Source organism: Strongylocentrotus purpuratus, unplaced genomic scaffold (genome assembly GCF_000002235.5).
Source record: "Strongylocentrotus purpuratus isolate Spur 01 unplaced genomic scaffold, Spur_5.0 spur5_contig_870, whole genome shotgun sequence".
In the NCBI taxonomy this organism is placed as follows: domain Eukaryota; kingdom Metazoa; phylum Echinodermata; class Echinoidea; order Camarodonta; family Strongylocentrotidae; genus Strongylocentrotus; species Strongylocentrotus purpuratus.
Genome location: NW_022145580.1, coordinates 529629 through 552749, shown reverse-complemented (window position 1 = coordinate 552749; position 23121 = coordinate 529629). Strand labels below are relative to the sequence as shown.

The following is a 23121-nucleotide window of genomic DNA, read 5'->3' as shown; positions in this document are numbered from 1 at the left end:
TGAATATATTCCGTGTTTAAATGCGTATCATACAAGGATATGTAATGTGTTTTTACTAATTCTTTGATAATACGACTTGAACATTTGAACTTACATACTACTCCAAATGCAACGTTTAGCAAAAAAAATCCCATCGCAGTCGACATAGGCGTAAGGGCCCCGTTGCATGAATGGCTGACTTGGTAAAGTGCCAATATTTTGTTTCCATCTAAATATATATCTAGAAGATATTGATATAAATTGTATAAATAAACCACCACGCTACTCGATGCGAGTTGGTAGTTGCTCTTAATGTGTTGATGATACATTCTCAGGAGGGAGGAGGTGGGGAGATGGGTGCAGCTTGTACGCCTATAATGATACATTGTAGTTCGATAGCAAAATGTAAGATGGGAGCACAGCTCTTCCAGGCCTGGTCAGGTACGTACAAAACAAAATACTATTACCACCAACACCACCACTATAGCACCACCATCACCACCATCACCACCATCACCACCACCACCACCACCACCACCACCACCACCACCACCCACCACCACCACCACCACCACCACCCCAGGCAGTAACATCAACACTTACAAGATGTCGAGATTATAGAGAGAGAGAGAGAGAGGGGGGAAGAGTCAGAGAGAAGGGATAAAGGAGTGGGGATAGAGGGGATGTGTTTGTAAGGTAGAGCCTGAAAAGATAGGGACCGAAAGAAAGATTTATAACGGAAACGAATCGAATTATTTTCATGCAACTTCAAATTTATTTGTCTATCTATAGTGTGTATGGTGAATTGCATTCAATAATTGTTATGTTTACACAAAACAAGGCAAATATTTATTTAACAAAATTATCAAGAAACAATTTAAAGTGATATCCTTTTCTCCTCAAATATCTTATTTAGTGTACGCGATTAATGTTTGTCTTTACCACAAACAATTTATTAATATAATAGATAATACCAAAAAAAGTGTACTATAAACTACGGAAAAATAAGTATTAAAATTGAAATTCAATATCGATAAACCAATAACCAACATAATGGCGTTAATTCTTAATCGAAAGGATTAATCAACCAATAGTATAATGATATTTATTGACAGTTACCACTAAATGGAAAATGATTGAATGTGGTTCTGTAAAAAGACACCATCTTATTATGTTGCTCTGAGGTGATAATGCTGAAGTGATTTCTGAAATGTTTAATCCTAGGTATAGATTATCATAGGTGTGATTGGAGGCGCATCTTTTATCCGATGTTCACTTTAAATATTCTTGTATATATAGTATTTACCGTTTTAGGGTTACCATTGCCTATGTCACAATAAGCCAGTTCACGGTTGCAGTCTGAGCATGAGCAGATAAAGGTAATTTCAGACCACATTGTAAAATACACGGAGACAAAATACTGGATACGTGCTTATGAAAGTTATGTAGTCATTATTCAATAATGCACAAGCAGTGTACTATTATGATACACAAGCAAGGGTGTCGATGTGTATCCGTGGTTGGGGGGATGATAGGTGCCCAAATATTTTCGGCAATGGATCAAAGCAATCAAGAGGTAGAAGCGTGTGGCAAGTTGCACCCCTCCCAAGCGCGTAACCAGGATATCACTTTAGGGGGCGGTAGTGAGCGCGCGAAGCGCGGTCCCTCGGGGGTTGCGTGCAGGGAGGGGGAGTTCCCCCCGCAAAGCGCTGAAGCTTTGACGTTTCACTAATTAGAGAAAGAAGACGATTCGTCGGGTCGTTCTCGACTCTTAATCCTTGTTTGAATCAAGTTCCCCTTTCTCCGGGCATAGCGCGGAAGCTCTGACGTTTCATCAGATTATTAAAGACAGAAGACGATTCGATGTTCCATTCTCAACTCTTAATCCTTGCTTGAATCAAGTTCCCCTTTCTCCGGGCATAGCGCGGAAGCTCTGACGTTTCATCAGATTATTAAAGAAAGAAGACGATTCGATGTACCATTCTCGACTCTTAATCCTTCATGTTTGAATCAAATTCCCCCTTCCCCGCGCGTAGCGCGGAAGCTCTGATGTTTCATTAGATGATTAAAGAAAGCAGACGATCCTATGTACCATTCTCGACTCTTAATCCTTGTCTGAATTCATTTTTGCCCATTCCTACGCGAAGCGCGGAAGCTTTCACATTAGTGAAAGAAGACGATTTGTTGTATCGTGTCCTTCATGAACTCAGTTTCCCCCCTACCACGCGAAGCGCAGAAGCTTTAACGTTTCAATAAATTATTACTCTTAATCCTTGTCTGTATTCATTTTCGCCCATTCCGCGCTTAGCGCGGAAGCTTTCACGTTTCATTAAATTATTTGTAAAAGAAGACGCTTCGTTGTATCGTGTACTTTGACGTTTCATTTGATTATTACGCTGAATTCAGTTGCCCCCTAACAGCTTTGCCCCTTTCACTGAATTATTAGAGAAAGAAGACGATTCGTTGTACTGTTCTCTATATTAATCCTTGTCTGAATTCAGTTTCCCCACTGAAAATAATTTGTGTTACAAATAAGTTGTGACATAATAATCTTTCTCCAAAAATGAAAAATCTTTTAGGAAATATCAGGAAATAAAATGAGTGAAAAAAACAAAAATAAAGATACAATGACGTGAATTTTAAAAAGGGTGAACGGAAACAACATAACAAGTACATGTAGAGCGCATAAGTACATAACATGTATTTTATAAGTCATACTAATGTCCGAAAATCTTTCTCCTTGTCTCCGATCTCATCACGAAATCGTCACAGAGTTCATCTATGTGTACACTGTCCAGGATTGTCTGATGTGCATTGCAGATTGCTATTTTTGCGCTTCGCGCTTAACATTTAGCTCGTTGCTTTTTGACGCAGCGTCTTTGCATTTGGCGCACTGCATTTCTATGATGCTGTTGATTGAACAAATTGAATAAATTCATCAATTCCTGATGAAGCCGTATGAGCGAGAATTCAATTTATTCTTGTCTCATATACGGTTGTCTTATTTACTTCGTATATATGTATGTATTATGAAAATGAGATAGCAAAATGTGTATATTGATGGTCATCTTGCGAGTAATAACCATTAACTACTCCCATCGGGCTCTCATCCTTAATTTTTCTCTTTATCTTTTTTTTTTTGATGGTGAATTATTGGGGGGGATGATTGTACAGGCCACCCCCCCCCCACCTGAAATATTGGGGGGATATATCCCCCCCCCCCCATCCCCCCCGGGATCGACACCCATGTACACAAGTGGAAGTATTCTTTGAAAAGGAGAAACAAAGGCTATTTATGTAACACCTCCATCGCTGTAGGAGTGATTATTCAAAAAATGTACAAAGTGGGACCTCTTCATTTGAAGATCTGTGGATATTCGGGGTCGTTTGGGACATGTGCTAAACGTGAACTGGTCTATTGTGAAATTGTGAATATATTCCGTGTTTAAATGCGTATCATACAAGTCTGTATGGCCCGTATTCTGAAGTCAGGTTTAGTTAAACCTAGGTTTAACTTTAAACCCGGGTTTAACTAAGCCAGACTTCAGGTCTAAGTATCATTTCAGTTTCTGAAAGCCAGGTTTAGTTAAACCCAGGTTTAAGTCTAAAACCCAGGTTTAAAGTTAAGCCAAGGTTTAACTACCATGGAGATGTAGTCTGCTTCTACTGCACATGCTCAGTACAGCTCATCCATCTTCAAGGGTAGCTGATATAGGCTTTTTTATAGCTGGATTTCGTGCTGCAAATTTAATAACTTCAATTTAAAATATTCGACACAAACAAATCTCTTTCGAAGCAACCATTGAACGTTATGACCTGATTTTTTGTTTTGTTTTACCCTTTGATTTATTGTTAAACTGCTGAAAAAGTCTGAATCGAGGTGGAATTGTTCTTTACGAAAAATAAATAATACAAAAATCAGGATTCTACAATTTCTGTATGCCCAGATTGGTCAAAACTTCCAGAACATCATACAAATGCTCTAAATAAGATTTAAATGACTAAAAGAGAAACTAAAAACGATCAAAAATACCTTCTTGATGCAAAATAACTAGTCCAAAGTCAACATTGCAGAAGCTCATTTGTTTGATTTTTAGTTTTTTTTAGGACATTGGAATCCTTTTTCGAACCGACGTGTCGGGTATCGGATACCTCGGGTATCACGATCTCCTTCTTGGTAACCGTGCGCGCATCATCGATCGTGCGCGCATTCATTCGTTCAAGTACACACAGTTTAGAAATATTGCATTGTCCTAAAAAAAAAACGCTTGAAATTCGACCATATTATATGAGCTTCAATGTTGACTTTGGACTAGTTATTCTGCATCAAGAAGGTATTTGTGATCATTTCTCTTTTAGTCATTTTAATCTTATTTAGGTCTAGATCTAGATATCTAGATCTAGAGTCTAGATCTAGACCTCTAGTGCATCTTTCGGGGCATCTTTAGGATGTTATGGATGTTTTGACATCATAATATTAATAGACTAGGCGCGCCTAATCGGTCTAGAGTCTAGACTAGATCTAGGGCAGAAATTGTAGGATTAGATTCTACCCAAAACTCTACTAGGTCTAGAGTTCCGGCTTAACACACTCGTTGGCTCTTAATTATGCTAATCCATGATTGTCTTATAAATATAGATTTAGCTCTTCATTAATTTACTCTTAATTCTAATTCAACCTTAGGCCTACAGTTTTATTTTAACTCGCGCTTGTTTACATCGTTGGGACGCAATTCAAAAATGTGCATTGCACTCACAGTTTCAAAACTACGTGAGCATAACGTCAAACAAAAGGTATGGGGCTAGGCCTACTATATTTGTTTTCCTCTGCAACAAAGTGATACGTGTTGTCGATTTACTTTGGCAACTTTTTAGTTTCAAGTATTGTCGTACTATACAAATCACACAATCTTATATAAAATATAAAATCTTAAGACTTAGAAAATATTAGGCATAAAGATTCAATAAGCAAATGAAGTATCCAAATTAATGTTCAAACTTGCCGAAGGCATAAAATCGCAAGGCCCACTTTCATCCGCAAGCGATGTGTGTGTCACCTTGTACTGTTGGAGTCAGTGCAAATCGCTGTTTGTTTGGTATTTAAAAAACAACAGCGATGCAAAAAAATCATCGTCGCAATGATTATGAAAGGTTCTTTTCTTTCCACAAGAGGTCTCTCCGGTCTCATTATTTGCAATAATTCGTCGTAATGCCTTTTAATGGTGTCTTCTTCTCCTCTGAATTTCCAACAAATAGTTAGACCTGACTTAAGCCAGACTTAAACTAGGTGTACCCCAGGTTTAAATGTGTACAATTTCCACAGAGTTAGACCAGGCTTAAACCTAGGTTTAAGTTAAACCTGACTTCAGAAACGCAAAATTAAACCTAGGTTTAAATCTGAGAGTTAAGCGAGGCTTAGACTAGACTTAAACCTAGGTTTAAAGTTAAACCTGACTTCAGAATACGGGCCTATGTCTGTAAGGTAGAGCCTGAAAAGATAGGGACCGAAAGAAAGATTTATAACGGAAACAAATCGAATTATTTTCATATCCCTTCAAATGTATTTGTCTATCTATAGTGTGTATGGTGAATTGCATTCAATAATTGTTATGTTTACACAAAACAAGGCAAATATTTATTTAACAAAATTATCAAGAAACAATTTAAAGTGATATCCTTTTCTCCTCAAATATCTTATTTAGTGTACGCGATTAATGTTTGTCTTTACCACAAACAATTTATTAATATGATAGATAATACCAAAAAAAGTGCACTATAAACTACGGAAAAATAAGTATTAAAATTGAAATTCAATATCGATAAACCAATAACCAACATAATGGCGTTAATTCTTAATCGAAAGGATTAATAAACCAATAGTATAATGATATTTAACGGAAGTAAACTGCATTTTCTTGAGGACTGAATATTTGGAAAGTAACAGAAATAACTGCCAAAAATCTAACATTGATTGCTGGTTTCAACGCTTGGTTGGATAGTTAATAACATCTTTATCATGTAATCTTATTGTATACCAATCTGATCTGCTACGAATGTAATGATAACTCTGATTCAATGTTGCCTTTCGAATGCAAGATACATTAAAACAAGAAAATTACACATTTGTTGTAAATCTATTGGTTTGAAGGTTTGACCTTTGACCTTCAGATCAAATTAGTCTAACGAGTGTATCAATAAAGCTTTGAGATTTCTTCGTTCTTAAAACATATTAGATATGTATAGATACCGTGTACGTATTCCTTTCGTGAAGGTAAAAACGACGATATGCACATTGATTGATTACAAAGAAATGAGAGAGAGGGGGGAAATGATGGAAGATAAAGATGATTAATATTAGAGCATGCAAGTAGACCAAAGTCCAAGAGACCGACAATTATTTTGGTTAGGTAGGTGAACCTTTAAGAAAGATTTCTACTGAGCCATTGGTCACATGGGCCTTTAAACAACTTTCACAACGTTAGCAAGACCGACATTGTTGGTCTAGTGGGTTGTCGGTCTAGTGGCCTGTCGGTCTAGAGGGTTGTCGGTCTTGTGACCTTTTGGTCTAGTGGCCTGTCGGTCTAGTGGATTTTTGGTCTAGTGGGCATTTGGTGTACTGGGTTGTTGGTCTAGTGGCCAACATGCCAAAACAAGAAATAAGGGGAAATAATAACCACGGAGAGCAAAGCCATCCAAAGACTAGATGTTGCACTATACAAGAAATACGGTACAAAGATATTTATTTTAAAAATGTATACAAATCAACTTGTGCTAGGTGTATCATTTGGTAACAATTAAAAAGACAATTTTTTAATTTTCTGCAACTCACGACGCAAATGGGTTTAGCACTATTCAAAATGAAATAAGAGTCGTATCCGGAAAACCCTCCCTGGGGCAACCACCCTCTAGGACGATTCCCCCTAGGGCAACCACCATCTAGGACGACTACCCTTAGGACATCTACCCCCGGACAACTACCCCCGGACAACTACCCCAGACAACTAACCCTAAGACAACCACCCTCTAGGACAACTACCCACGGAAAACTATCCTCCATACTACTACCCCCTACACAACTACCCCTAGGATAACCATTCTAAGTACCCCAGACAAGTACCCCCTAGGGCAACCGCCCTCTAGGACATAAACCTCTTCAACATCTGCCACCTATGGTAACTACCACCCGACTACCCAGGGATGCGTTATTTTTTCGGCGGCACAGATTGGGGTTAGATGCGTGTTGAGCCTACGGGAAAATTTAGGGTTAGGGTTAGGTTTAGGGTTAAATCAAGACCTCTTTTAAAAAAAAAAGCCCCAATCTGTGCCGCAGAAAAAAAATGACACCCCCGGGATAATCACCACTTAGGGTAATAATCAATCGGGTGGTAGTTGTCCTAGGGGGTTATTGCCATAAGGGTAGGTGTCCTAGAACCGATAATGGATCGTATTTGTCGAGTTAGGGAATGACAGAGAAAGAATGCAATACGGATGAGAAAGAAAGAATAAAATGCATTTCAAGCTAAGCTAAACGCGTCCAAACAAAGTACTGTATAATGAGATACAAAGAAGGAGCTTAATAATCGATATATCCTCGTTACACGCATATACATGAAAAACTAGTTCTACCACCAAAACTGAAGGTCTCGACATAAACTAGTTTAATGGATTTACAAGTGCATGTGAAGAGACTTTCAACTTCTTACTGATGGTTATGGTGAGAAATTCAATTTATAAAAATTACAAAAATAACATGAACAAGTTAACTGCTGTGCTCTAGTGCATATGAAGTCCAACAATTAGGCCAAGTAACACATATTACGTGTTTCTCGTCCGGATTTTTTTTTGTTATTTACAAGGTCCGCGGCACAAGTCCCGCCGCGGCACTAATGTCCTTTTGCAAGACATTGATCTACAATTGCCACGCTCAACCCAGGTGAGGTAAATGGTTACCTGGTAGGATTATTCATTGAAATGCACTGTGTGCCAATATCGGTAGCCGGAGCCAAAGCTAGGGTAATAAGTTCCGAAGCTCTTTGGAAACGCATAGAGACCACTAAGTATTATGCGCTATACAAGAACGGACTATTATTATTATTAAAACAATTCACTGTGATGGATATCTAACTATAAGGCATCTTACTTATCTACAAACTGTACATTACACAAAATATGCGAAATGTATAACATATTTGTTTGAAGCTTACAAAATGTCTTTTCCTGGCTATCGACCTTTGAAGGCTGAGATTTTTCACTTCAATCATCCGAACTCGAATCTACGTGAAGAAAAACACAACACAACACAAACAGAACAAGCACTGTGCGTCATAGAAATAACATGCCATACCACTTTCAAAAGTTCCATTAAAACACACTTCTTGTCTCAGTTTAATAATGTGCTTATTTGTGTCCATGTTATTTATATTTCTCTTTGAATTCTGTGATTTCGTAAGCGCTAAGTTTATTTTTTGTTTAGCCCTCCTAAATAGTAAATATTCTGACTGTTGTTATCATTATTATTATCATCAATGTTATTATTATTATTATTATTATCACCATTATTATACATTGAGGTGGGATGGGCTGTATGTAACATTCAGGCGCTTTGTGGAATATTCTCAGTTTTTGTCTCGGCGGCTACTGGAGATTCTTTGGCCTTATCTTTGATAGCGAACAGGGATGCGATCTCAGGCTTGGAGCAGGTGAATAGACTCGCCAATGCTTGTCTAAACTCTGTATGACGAGACGTATAGATGATAGGGTTCGCGCAGGAGTTGAGGAAAGCAAAGACGGTGAGACTGCGATGGAGTGGACTTCCGCGGTAAGATGAACTGATGTAACCGAGGTTGAATAAAAGGTAAGCGATCTGATTGGGTGTCCAAGTGATGACATAGACACAGACAACGATGAGCATCATCTTGATGACGTTGTTACGGGCAGTGATGTGGAAGGATGGAGGGTAGTTGGTTTCCACGTCACCCCTCATGCCCTGAAACCGCTTAGACTGGACATGGAGTGACCGGATGATAAGGATCTGAGTGATGACCATGATCAGAACTGGAATGGCTAAACGGATGGAAAAGGCATAGTACGCATGGACTACCCGACCTACATCAGTATTAATGAGTGAGTTACAGTTCTCGATTTCATCATCGTAGATATATACAAAAAAGGTATAGACGCACTGAGCAAAGGCTAAAAGCCATACGAAAGCAACAGCAATGGACACCTTAGCCTTGGTAAAGACCCTGTTGAAGTAGAGTGGATAAACTACAGCGATGTAACGTTCAATACAGATTGCATTGAGTAAATATGTGGATGCAGTGATACACAACCAAAGAGCGAAGCCAGGATAGAGCAGCTTACAGTACATCCTTCCCAGTATGGTTGCAGGAACATGCTTGGCCCAAGGGAGCGGGAAGAGGAATACCGACGTCAGAAGATCAGCGATGGCCAAAGCTCCTATCAGGGTATCTGTTGATCGGTTCTTCTTCACTCGCTGAAAGATGATGACGATGACGACGCCGTTGTCGAAGACACCAAGGATAGCGCAGATCACCTGGGCGATTGTCCACCATCTCCATGCCATTGGGTACCAAGCCCAACCGGTCTCAGAGCTGTCTTCCACCATTGTGGCTTCAGTCATCTCTTCCACCATGATCATTGTTGTATTTTCTTCTCCGTATCCCAAGCTGTCAGCTCTGGTATAGGTTTGTGTTGTGAGGAGTCCTGACACTATGATGATGAACACCCGCAACATCAGGGAACCGTTTACTGACTTCATCGTCAAATCTCGATGTGTCGAACTAAAGACAATGAAAAACAAGGGTCATACGTTAATACTGAGCCATCTTAATTTCAATATTACTTCCTCTAATAATTCCCATTTTATATTCTGGATAAACCAATATAACCTTTTACTTAGTAGTAGGCTGAGTAGCTATTACCTAGACTATATGGTCACAGCATACTGCATGCACTGTACGTATCGTACACTGTTTGCTAGCTTTTAATTGATGACTTGTTGCTCTAAAATGACGGAAAAAGTGAAATTTTTCCGATGTGGAATATAAAGCAAATAATCACCTTTTGGTTTCAGGCGATGGCAAACTATCACTTCCTCGGCGATCTGAATGTATACGCTATCTTTCCTCAGCTTCGCTTCGGAAAGATAGCATATCCAGACCGCCTCGAAAGTTATAGTTTGTCCCATCACCTTCACCAACGGTAGTTATTTGCTTACTATTCGCACTACCCACCATCTCCTCTTACTATCCCCACTTGAATCTTCTTCTTCCTCCTTCTCTTCAACTTTTTCCTCTTTTTGTCCCTCTTCATTTTCTTCTTAATCTTACCATCATCTTTTCTTTTCTTTCATTACTCTACACCATCATCATGTTCTTCTTCACTTTTTTTTTTAAAATCTCCTTTTTATATAAAATACTTTAGGGAGATCAAAATAATTAGAAATAAGAATTTTAAAGTTGAATACTATTTTATACAATTTATTCATTAACGTTCCGTTCATTAATTTTGATGTCATTTGCTATGAGTGCTTTTTATATATTTTATTTTACATTTGTAAAACATTGCCCGATTCGGGCCATTTAGACCGCGATGCATCGTTATTCTTTTATTCTCAATAAAACCATTATCAATTCAATTCAATTTGATCGAGTAAATAGGAATAATATAGGGAGGATGGACATAGGTGAGAAGTGACCAAATGTGCACCTTTTCAAAAATAGAAACAATGTCAATTGTAAAGACATGCATCGGTCTCACATTGTGTAGTTGGGCCGTGTTTTTTAAAGACTCTAATCCGACTACAAAGGGACCCAGCTTCGTTTTTTTTTAAAAATCAATCTTTAACTCTATACGTAAGGGGAGGGGCATCTCAGCAGACCGACAGCGGGCCGACAGCCCATAATCCGACCCATGCATAATCCTTGTCAGGAGGCCTGTCTGACCGACATATCAGTCCCTTGGCCCTTTGGGCGTCGCTTTTATTGCCGTTTGTCTCGTGGACCTTCATTAAACCATTACACGTACATGAGATCGAAAGCCCAACAGAATAAAAAAAAATGTCGGTGATTCCGATCCTTTCATCTTATTTTATTCGACGCATGCAATAAGAGGTTAATAAAACTCGCTAATATTGATATCATTTATAGAGTTCAATGCACCGGTCTGGAGCAGCAGGTATAGTTGTTTATTGAAGACATGTCTTAGTGTCGCCTTATTTACGAGCTATGATTAACGATACTCTGAAACCACTGACATTTATTATACGGAATATTGATTAACAAAGTATCCGACAAAACTGTAGCAAGGTATATCGAATAATATCTTTGGTCAATTTTTTTACAAGAATGAAAAGGGATAAGTAGTTTACAATTATGAGGCCCAATCACGTTACAGACCAAACATTCTATTCCAACAATCGCTCCAATCATGCGATTCGTCCTACCTGCTGCCAGCCGAAGGTGGCGTGTTTCCCAAACAGGGTGCACACTTGTAATATACTGGTTGAACAAAGGTGATATTATATTAATTGATTTAAAAATTCGTATAATATCGAGTAACTGTCTACATAATATACGCAGAGATCTTTTCGCATAAAAAAGACTCTGTTCGATGCTGTATTGTTTTTGGGTGCAATTGGTCAGAGTTGTCTATAGCCGCGTTACGAATTTTCGAAATATACGAATTTACGAAATTTTGTTTGGGCCAGGAAAATACTCAAAATGAGGCACCTCGTATCTCATTTAGGAGATTTTGTATCTTTTCAGCTACCAATAAAATGGCGTTGATTCTAAGAAACTTCCATTGTAACATTCCGAAGTTACTGAAACCCCGGTGGTTGCGTCTCATATTATATCGACTAATTAAAAGTGTTTTATGCATTGTATAGCACTTTGGTAAGCCTTGAATATTTGGCCTACAGTCATAAATTTGTATCATGTTAGGATGTACCAAGGGTGTTTTGTTGCTGGATAATTCTAAAATGAAAACTACATCTCATCATTATACTGTTGTATGATAGTAGTCAGAAGTCTAAATATCATCATTAATACTTCAAATAAATAATGAGGCATTAAATAATCACCCGTATGATCGGGTGATGAGTGCTTGACATGCAGGAAAATTGTTTTGTCAATTCTTTTTTTAAAAGAGAAAAAGTATCTCGACGTATACATTTAGAAAAATGTAACTCAATATATTATTACGGGTAATGAAGTACGAATTTTCTATTGACATAGTTTGTATAATTTAAAAATTGAAAAAAAAGGAATAACAATTAAGATTTCTTACCTAGTAACTGGTCAAAGACAGTCTTGCTATTTCGGAGAAAATGATAGAAGAACTCTGTTGAATGAAGACTTTATTGATGAAAGAAGCTTAATAATGATTCTCCCTTTAGAAACTCAATGGTTATATACAATCCTTTCAAAAAATATGCACACGCGCGTAGGATTAAAGACAATCATTTATTTGAAAGTGTCCCTTGCGATGTTATACCAAGAACACACCGCCTCGTAACTCGGAGTGAGATTAACCCAGCGGGATCTCTGTTTATAATGATGTTCATCGATTCATTTGACTTACATAACACCTCGTTATGGAAGAATCAATCTCATTAATATGAGAACAAAATGAAGCATAGAATTGATCTAAAGACGATTCAAATTCATAGAATATTAGAATTAATCGAGATAAAGGAAATGAGTTTTTCATGGTATTTTGTTTCTTTCAATGGAGGCAACGTTTTTATAGAACTTCTTCTTTATAATTAAAAAAAATGGTTAAAAGGGGTAACAAAAGACAAATGGATATATTGAAGGTATCTACCTACTGTGTGTAGGTCACAAGTTTGTCCATGTGAAGAAACCAGATCGAAACCATAGCAACCGGTCAATTACCAAGTCACGTATCCATACATACTTCTGATTTTAACCCTAAAAAGGCGGGGGGGGGCCATTATGCCCCCCCCCCCTCCACGATAAAACTAATTACTTTTTAATTTTTTCTCGGCGGGATATGTGATTTGTTTTATAACAACTGAATCTATTTATCTATATAGTATCTTGCACTTTGAGGGGTGTCATTATTATCATTGTAAGGCCATTTCCGAATGATTTCAAATTACGACGAAAGAGTTAGCTGGTTTTATAACAAACAAATCGGCACATGCACAGTAGCACCGTTTTCTGTACAATATGCAACAGTTACCTTGTCAGTATCCACATCCCTAGCTCTCTCCCTCTCCCTCTCTCTCTCTCTCTCTCTCTCTCTCTCTATCTGTCTCTCTCTCCCTCTCTCATCTCTCTCTCTCTCTCTCTCTCTCTCTCTCTCTCTCTCTCTCTCTCTCTATGTCTCCCTCTCTCTCTCCTTCTCTCTCTCTCTCTCTCTCTCTCTCTCTCCCTCTTTCTCCTTTCTTTCTCTCTCTCTCTCTTTCTGCAACGAGATTTTGAGTGGCAGTATTTCGTAGGTAATTTGCTAATAGTATATCCTCAAATCCATGTAAATTCCACAAGGATATTAGCAATAAGCACAGATTTATGATCATTCTATTAAAAAATTTAAAAAATAAAAGAGAGAGCGTTAAATAGCATCAGTGAATACTAAACTTGTAGGTTTCGCTGCAAACTTTTACATTGAAATAATACCCTTAATTGCTTATTAGCAGTCTTATTGATTTTAATTGGCAATCAAAATCTCGTCGTATTTCGCACCCCTCTCTCTTTCTCTCTCTCTCTCTCTCTCTCTCTCTCTCTCTCTCTCTCTCACCCTCTCTCTCTCTCTTTCTTCCTCCTGCTCCTTCTCGTCCTCTTCATTTTCAGCATCATGCACATTCAGATTGCAAAGTTCTATAAATATCTCTCTCTCTCTGCAAAACAATTATTCCGTGCATACTAGTTACACCCATAATTGTTTTTTTTAGAACTGAGACAATACCCTGACAGACAGTCTAGGCAAGGTGCCAACTTCGACGAAAGTTTATCATGCAACATGATTATAATAATGTATGGTCTCATACCAAAAGCATTTCCCCTATTAGTGGGAGAAAATAATTAATGAGGGACAGCATCAAAGGTCAGCTGAAGCGGATTAAAACGACTAAATGTCTACGTTCATAAACATTTAAGAAAATATGGATTTGGGGAATTCATTTTACATTTCATCGAAACAATTTAATTCCCATGCAGTAGTATTGCGATTTCATAATTCATTAAGAAAGGAATGGTTGGAATACCATTTGAATGTATACAACTGACTAAACAGGCAGAAGATGGACACTATTTCGTTTCAGACTTTTTTCTTTATTTCTTCACAAAATGGATAGGCCTACATAAATTGTAATCTATTACAGAAGCACACTAAAGTCTTGCAGTATTTGCTGATGGAATTGTAATGAAGTCTAACTGAAAACCGATATACAGATATAAACACGTTTTGATGCATGGTAGTACGCTTCGGTATATACTCCTGGGTTGACTTCGAATGCTTCCAATTTAACCCTGGACCGAACACTAAATGTTTCTCTAACCCTAATCCGAAAAAAAAAATCATCGGCCATCGTGAGATTGTCGAGTCCAGATTGCATGTTACAGAGAAAATAAGTGAAAATCTGGGTAAAATACTCCACATCTCACCCATGATTACATTACATGAATGCCCTTAAAGGGCAGTCCAACCTGTGCAATAAGTTAATTTGTATGAAAGCAAACAAAATAAGAGAAACAGAATGGCGAATGTTTAAGACGATTCGGACCTCTAATAAGAGAGTTATGAATGTTTGAAATATGAGCTCACTATAAAAGTCTATAGACAAATCTCAAATTGGCAATTAGGCCAGTGGAATGTGAACACTAATCTCTACGAAATCCTGTTTTCCTTCTCCTTTGGGGCACTACTACAATTCATTACGGATAACATTTTATTATAAGTACTCTAAAGAGAAGAACCCCCCCCCCCCTGATTCACATATTTTGAAAGATTGACATTTTAGTCACTTTGTGTGTTGAAACAAACGGGAAAGTTGTCAATAGTCAGGCACTACGTCACAGTGACATATTCAGCCAATATGAATCCGTATATTGGTTATGACTTTCAAAAATTCATAACTTTCTTACTTGTTGTCCGGTTCCGTTAAAAATTTTACCAACTGGTTTCTTTGATTTTCTTCTTTTAGAGTCATAGTTTACTACTAAGGTTGGAACCTCTATTGAGTGAAACTCTTGATAAAATACGACAGATCGTGCAGATGGTTATATCAATGCTCTTACTATTATGTAAACAATAACTCTATAAAGCTATATCATACAATTTGAATATTCCATTTAATTGTTTCTTATAATAAGACATACACTGTACATTTAATGTAAAAGCCTGTGGTTTACATTTTGTTCACTATAGAATACGCACAAGCTATGCTTTTTTTACAATCTATAACAACTTGCTCAAACAGATCTTAATTTTTTTTACCCAAACTATATTTTATTATTTATATTACAAAATACCTGGGCCCCGTCTTGTTAACAGGAGCGGTTGTTCCAAGCTGATCGTAATCATATACTGAAGAAATGAGGTTTTTTTTTAAGTCTGCAATTGATTGGAGGAGTTACGATCAGTACGGAACAATCGCAACTGTTGATAAAGACCGGGCCCCTATACATAGAAATTCATTGTGCCGTTGAACATGTACAAGGTAGATTATGAATACAATCCATATTTCGTTTTTTTATGAAGGAAACAATAAATAAATTAAATTACATGCTAGCTTGACATTGCATAATTCAAAGAAATACTACTGTAAAACTTTGAACAATACTTTCTTTGTAATATGCGCTATACAAATAACGTTCATTATATTATTAATTGATTGTAAAAAAAGGTACAATAGACCATATCAGTATACTTGGCTATAATTCTATCAATAATCCATTCATTTTGAACACTTAACCTTCTTCACATAATAAAGTATTTTCAGAATATTTCATCAGATTAAAAATATTACGGAGAATTAAATATTACAAGCAATTTTAAAATAAAAATTATACATGACTTTCCCAGTTTATAGAGTGCCCATGCAGTTTTAATGTTCCGTATCAGGACAATTACCCCCTTGACAATCACCCCCGGAAAGTTACCCCCCAAAGACAATTACCTACTCCCCCCCCCCCTGTAAATTACCCCCAAGGACATCCCCCCCCCCCCGCCCACCGGAGGACATCTTCCTCCGGAAAACTATCCCCGAGAACAATTACCCCCGAGAACAACTACCCCACGAGGACAACCCCCCCCCCCCTCCGATGACAATTTAAGACTATTTCATGTTTTGCTGGAATGTGTATCCATCTTTGGATTTAAAGCCATTCATTCGACATGTAACCATCATGAATTGGTCATTTTATTCATAATATATTTTCATAATTTTTTTCTCATTTTATTTGAGACAGCTGTCCATTTTGTGCTTATATTTCAGCCAAATTAGCCAATACTTTTGAGACTGATTTTGATAAGTAATTTCTCTAACTTGCCGGGTTTGATTCCGGGTATTATCTTCAATTTAATTTGTGAACAAACTCATTTTCATTCTATATCTCATCCTAAGTTTCATCTACAAAGATGGGCGACTATAGTGCATGTGTCAAACTTTTTACAGAGATATATGAAACAATTATTGTCTATCAAAGTAAACATGCCGCCGGGGAACCCCCCACGTATATTGTTTAACCCCAAGAGTGTGCAGTAGTAGATGGGTTGATAATGATCATATCCCGTTGAATTTAGTACTGTATGGGCACATAATTTAAAATATTATTATTATTTTTTTGATCGAGGTTTAGTACCACAACTCCACCTTCTTGGGTTTCCTTTTACACTTACACCTTCCATTCTTCCGACATCGACAGATACAGCATAGGAGAACGACGAGGAAGATGAAAGAGAAGACGATGACTAAGACGATAGTCAGAATGGTGGGCAGGTTATCTGGTAGGAGTAAATAATGATTCAAGGAGAAAAAAGAAGAAAAAACAAAAATAGAAATTTGAAAGGATGAGTGTAAAATAACAACAAAACAAGAATGCGTGTCGTGAATAATGTGATTCATGCCATGGCTATAGAACAAAGCGTGTACATTGGTTTTAATGTTGATTATTTTGTGTTTGTCACCATTCAGGATTTAATAAATAGCTATGTAACTCACTGTGCAAGGTCTTAACCCTGCCTTATAAAGAGTTGCGATTGATCCGAATCAATCACATATTTGCGACTCCATATCTATTATAATATACATAGTTGCGATTAATCGCAAAAGACGGGGTCCTGGTTTCCTTCACTATCAGGGCGGATCTAGGGGTTTCGGCGGTTTACCCCCCCCCCTTCCCTTGGGCGGCCAAGTAAAAAAAAACGGGGAAAAGAAGAAAAAAGAAAAGAAAAAGTAAAACAGTAAAACGGCGCAATTTTTGGAAAATCCTGGATCCGTCACTGGGTCACCCCCCCCCCCCCTTAGCGAAAAGCTAGATCTGCCCCTGACTATCATTCATAAAGGGAAATGGAGGATCATCAATTATAAAACATTTCTTGAATAAAGGGCACGCAGTACACCAAACTCACTCCCTTCTCTATCAAAGTACCCTTATGACTTATTTTTCTCTTCGTAAAAATGATTGTTTCTATAAAAACTTACTGTCTGATGGGTCTTCCTGTGGCAATGCAGTGGAATTCATCGGCTGGGTGCAGTTTTCAAGTCGTGCTAAAAATTATAGAGATATAGGTAGAGAAGAGACAAAGAGGGAAAGAGAAAGAGAGGGAGAAAGATATATATATATATATATATATAGAGAGAGAGAGAGAGAGAGAGAGATAGAGACAGAGAGAGAGAGAGACAGAGAGACGGAGAGAGAGAGAGAGAGAGAGTGAGGGGTGGAAGAGAAAAGAGAGAGAGAGAAAGAGAGAGAGAAGGAAATAAATATATAAAATCAAACTCCCTTCATCATGTTCAGCACATCATCTGATTTAAAAGCAAATGAGAAAAAACAAAGTATTTTCATTTTGTCCTTTCATATTAATACTCTACCATATCAAACGCCTCGGCCTAAACAATATTGAGTAGTGGTCATCAAGACCGAACACAATATTTGTACGGACGTAGTTTAGTACCCCTCCTCTTAAAAATGACTATTAACTACAAATCTTTATATTAAAATTAGGGGGCGGGGGTTAGTTTTAGTCACTGTACAAAGATGAACTTTTTCAATTAAACCAAAAAGCAAGACATTGACGGTCACATACCCATACATACTGGTACATCATGATTCCACACAGGGTCATGTAAACTAACACCAGCTACACACGTGATCTCCCATGAACCAATCAGATCAAAGCCTTCAGAACAGTTGTATTTCAACTTTGACATAAACTGGAAGCTATTTCCGGTTCTTGTGGTGTTTCCTGGAATACCTGGATCCTTGCATTTGGCAAATTCGGCTGCATGGTTAGTCGAAGATAAATGACGAATATAAGCATGAGATATAGATTATTTGTTAGAGTATTAAAGTTGTAACAACTTAATTGTACTAAAAGATTTGAATATAATACATGAATACATTATTTTTTTCTTGGGGAGGAATCATACTTGCACCATACTTCTAGAACGCACATGACAGATTTATAATAAGCATATAGAAAGAAAGATTTTAAATTTAAAATTCATTTAAAAATATTATTTATCAAATTCAATAAACTCACATTTAAAAAAAGAAGTTTACCTAAACACATCTATTTTCACTAAATAAAAGAGTTGGAAAGTGACAACAACAAAGAAAGTCAGACAGAAAAAAAAGAAAGAAAGAAAGGCGTAATTCCTCACTATCGTAAACTGTAAATATGAAAGAGTCCTGTGTACTCCCACAGGCCTGGTTTCGGTTTTCCGAACATTGACGATCACATATCGTGTTGTCTTCGGGTGTTTCCGTGAGAGTCATATCCGAGCGGCAGAAGCATTTGTCACCGTTGATGGCAGCATACCTCATGTTGGCCTGGTCGCAATTAGATATACAGGCGTCTACTGTTCTGGCGGTGCTTGAACCAGACTGAAGATTTGGAAAGCTATAACAACCTATGTAGCTGGGCCCTAGTTGTGATGATTAAAAGAAGATAAAATAAATAAACAACCTCAAAAATTATTTTAGAAAACCGTTAAATGAAAAAGCATAATTCTCATTATTGCTTACGTATGAAACGGGACGACAAAAGATTCTAAAAAGAAACTTCATCAAGAAAAAGAAAGTTAAGACGAGTCTGTCACAATGTCTGCCACAAGTAAGATCAGTAGAATGATTATATAAGGGCATCCCTATCACTACCCTCAGAAGTCCATTCCCCGGGGCCATACTGGACACGCTTTATCTGAATATTAATGATGCAAAGCTACTCTTGATATTTCCTCACACAGATTCCACCGATTTGTTTCATTTGCCATCAAATAAGCCAAGTGCTACATCAATACCACCGGCGGTATATAAACTATTATATTTTTGATCAATGAAATCCTGTTCAGTGATTGGTCAACATAGCATCATGTGACCAAACATGACATTGCTATGACGAACTGTGACGTTATCCATGGTATAGTGCACTATACCATATCACTATACCATGGATGACGTCATATATATGCAATCGATCAAGATCAATGTGCTATCGGTTGCAGTCGCGGTACTGTCGCCTATGCTGCTCTCACTGCACTCTACACTACTTCAGTGACAGTAAACATGAAGGTTGGTTTGGAAAATATAAAACAAATATATTATGTACTATTTTAAGCCACTAGTGAAATTATGGATTCCTCGGAGACAGAAATAGCAGTATTTTCTTCGGGGCTACGCCTTCAAAAAATAGTGCTATTCCTGCCACCTCGATCCATAATTTCAAATAGAGCCTCTCAGTGCATGGTATATTTATTTACTTGTCCATATTATATACTCACGATGACAATTGACTCCAGCATCTTGAGAGTGTGGGCAAGCAGAACAAGGACTCTGAAAATTGCAATCCTGGAGACGGAAGTGGTCTGATAATACGAGAGGGAAAGAAAATTGATTATTTATAGAATTCTATGTCCAAATAATGATAATAATAATAATAATATTGGATATTTATATAGCGCACATATCCACCCTGCAGGGTGCTCAAAGCGCTCCAATATTACCCCGGCTCTGCTAGGCTACCGATGTCGGTGCTCACAGCATTCAAGAAATTACTTCCTACCGGTACCCATTTACTTCACCTGGGTGGAGTGTGGCAAATGTAGATCAATGTCTTGCCAAAGGACATTAGTGCCGCGGTGGGATACGTACCGCGGACCTTGAGATCACCAGTCGGGCGACGTATCCACTCGTTCACGACACCTTTATACAGTGTAATTACATAAAAATCAGGATAGTTCTGATTATTTTAATTAAATGCAATGATCTTGATGATCTAAGTTTGTGGTTAGGCAAACTAGAATTGGGGTGTTCATTAGTGTTAATGACATGCTATACAACCAAGCTAATAAAACCCAGCAGTAAGGGTTTTGCTTCAATTACCATTATTATTTTGGAATATATTGTACTCATTACATGCTAAACGTACATAATGTAAGCCTCTCGTTTATCAACACATAAAGTGTTAACTTTCAATTTGAATTCATCATTATTGACTTCAAACAAAGAGCTTTTTAACAATCTAAAGAAATATTTCCGGCATTCTTAAAATCATCTGGAAGGAAGTTTATCATACATGAAGTATTATTGTGCAACCATGTCAAACAGGGGAGAGAGAGGGGGGGGGGGGGGGGGGGAGAGGGCGGAAAGACAAAATAAAGGCAGAGAGAGAGAAAGGAGGGAGAGAGGGGGAGAGGTAGAGGTGGAGAGAGGGAGAGAGAGAGAGAGAGAGAGAGAGAAGGTGAAAAACTACAAATACACAGGCTGCAGATTTATTTAAAAACCCTGATTATTACCATTACTACAGTCGACATTAGTCATTGCGACTACTCCTGTCCCAGGTCCATAGTAAGCATTAGTGACCTCACTGATTGCACCAGGTAAACCTAACTCCTTACATACAGCTGAGGCATCCTTCAGGTTCCATGCAAAGCTGGATACAGTGCCCCACCCGTAAGTATCGGTGTAGACCTCTACTCGCCCATTAAAGGGAGTTGTGCCATCCACTACACGAACACCTAGGCAATAAACACAATAAAAAAGTTACTTTACGGTCAGTTTGTGAATATGATTACCATATTTGAATTAATTAACCAAAAGATGAATACGTGAGTTGAAATAGAAATAGAAAATATGTTAAAAGATAGATACAAAAATATAAACTATATGTAATAACAAAGACTAGTCTCCCTATAAAAAATGGGTGATAATAACATAATACAGAACTATAAAGTACGGTGAAAAAAATTAATCAGTCCAATATTTGTGTACACGGGGTGAAGAGAGGACTATAACTATTGTTATAGGACGGAAATGAGGTGATTGTGCTTACTGTTTTGTTTTTTTTAATTTTCAAATTTTCGTTGATGTGGATAATATAAACATGGAGTACGTTGTATTGACATGTATAATTTCTTTCTTTCGCTTACACATCACCGAATCGATACTCATTTATTTGTGCATTACAATTTATATCCTAACTAAAACATTTTTTCCTCATATTATCTTTTATCTGTTGAATCGTTCTCAATGAAAATTTTAAATCGGTGTCGGATTGTGGGTTGAATAGCTTTCGCTTCGAATGAGATGGAACGTCTTTAACAGAATCTTCAAATTATTTTTGATTTGGTAGCGGGGGAAATATTTTACAGACTAGATCAGATGCTAGATTTAATTCAGGCATAATTATTTTATATTAAGTTCTGTTCTCTCTACAATTTCTAATTACGACTCAGAGAGAGAGAGAGAGAGAGAGAGAGAAAGAGAGAGAGAAAGAAGAGGAGAGAGGGAGAGAGAAGGAGAGGAAGAGAGAAATAGAGAGAGAGAGAGAGAGAGAGAGATGGGGGAGAGAATGTCGCTGTCTTGAAAGTGTTTATTGTGTTCGTTAAGTTAATTTTTTTCTACATTATTTACCTGACTGGTTAAAAAGAGAAACTTCAAACTGAAAACCGGTATCCGAACTACTTGCATCACTTGTGAAGTACATCCACATGACATTATCCGGAGACAAGATAGTCGGAGGTGAATACTTTCCGGTTAGTCGGATAAGCTCCCTACCATTACCATCTCCGAATGAAAGGAAATCACTGTTGCGTTCCAGACTCAGAAAATAAAGTTTGGCTAATATCCGGAATCCGGCTGGTACGGTTATATGATAAGCAAAATTCAAGTTGTTTGGATACGGATTCGGATAATTTGGTGAAGTCAGGTTGATAGGAGTAGTATCCGTGAGATGGCGTCCTGCAACTGAAGAAACAGAATACTATTTTACAACAAAGGTTAACAGCAACCCATAAATTCACTTATACATGTCTTTGATTTTGATTTTGATGATTATTATAGGCATACCTAGATAATATAAAGACTGCATTGATCTCTTCCTTAAGTTAGTTTAAAAATTCCATATCAGCCATTATTACAGCCAATATATGAAGAATCATTACAGGTATATAAAATTAATCGGTCGATTAGGTCTACCAATACAATGCATTCGTCATTGAATCAAACTATATTTATTCATGATGCAAGTTTACTTCATTGGGTTTTGTTTTCTCTCTTTTTTGTTCGGTTTCCATTTATAAGTGTGAATAAAAGAAAACAAAAAGACAAATAAGCATTAAACTCAGTGCGGGCAAGTTTAATTTTAGTATTATTAACCTACCAGTTTGTGCATTGGCGATGGTGCATGAAATTGCTATAACGACGAAGGTGAAAACCAATATGTGGTGATACAGCTGACTGGCTGAGCGGACACGCATGATGATGGTAAGTTGCAAGGGAATGTCTGACTTCTAAAAGACGTTCAAGGAGAATTATTGGTCCTGAAAGTGAGAAAAAAATAACAAAAGGCCATTTATGTTATTGCTGGAAGAAGTCATGTAAACACAGGTGCAATAATTTCAGTATTAGCTTTTTTTCTTATTTATAC

At 37.4% G+C, this 23121-nt stretch overlaps 2 protein-coding genes across 2 annotated transcripts; both read right to left on the bottom strand.

The window, feature by feature from the left end:
• Window positions 1-8335: 8335 nt before the first annotated feature.
• On the bottom strand, window positions 8336-12360 carry LOC100888247 (D(3) dopamine receptor-like). Its single transcript, XM_003730386.3, has 2 exons — window positions 12292-12360; window positions 8336-9782 (listed from the first exon to the last, which is right to left on the bottom strand). The coding sequence occupies exon 2, from the start codon at window positions 9758-9760 to the stop codon at window positions 8573-8575; it is 1188 nt and encodes a 395-aa protein (XP_003730434.2). The 5' UTR covers window positions 9761-9782; window positions 12292-12360; the 3' UTR covers window positions 8336-8572.
• A 3902-nt stretch (window positions 12361-16262) lies between these two features.
• Window positions 16263-22434, bottom strand: LOC115920547 (deleted in malignant brain tumors 1 protein-like). The gene is made up of 7 exons (XM_030976443.1): window positions 22107-22434; window positions 20990-21211; window positions 19976-20059; window positions 18857-19120; window positions 18280-18474; window positions 17675-17740; window positions 16263-16974 (listed from the first exon to the last, which is right to left on the bottom strand). The coding sequence occupies exons 1-7, from the start codon at window positions 22183-22185 to the stop codon at window positions 16826-16828; spliced, it is 1059 nt and encodes a 352-aa protein (XP_030832303.1). The 5' UTR covers window positions 22186-22434; the 3' UTR covers window positions 16263-16825.
• Window positions 22435-23121: the final 687 nt, after the last annotated feature.

Coding starts and splice junctions, on each gene's coding strand:
- LOC100888247 (XM_003730386.3), bottom strand. CDS start 9,760: ATGAAGTCAGTAAACGGTTCCCTGATGTTGCGGGTGTTCATCATCATA.
- LOC115920547 (XM_030976443.1), bottom strand. CDS start 22,185: ATGTGGATGTACTTCACAAGTGATGCAAGTAGTTCGGATACCGGTTTT. Junction 19,121..19,975: donor TGCTGGAGTCAATTGTCATC/GTGAGTATATAA, acceptor CATCACAACTAG/GGCCCAGCTACATAGGTTGT. Junction 17,741..18,279: donor TGATGTACCAGTATGTATGG/GTATGTGACCGT, acceptor TATAATTTTTAG/CACGACTTGAAAACTGCACC.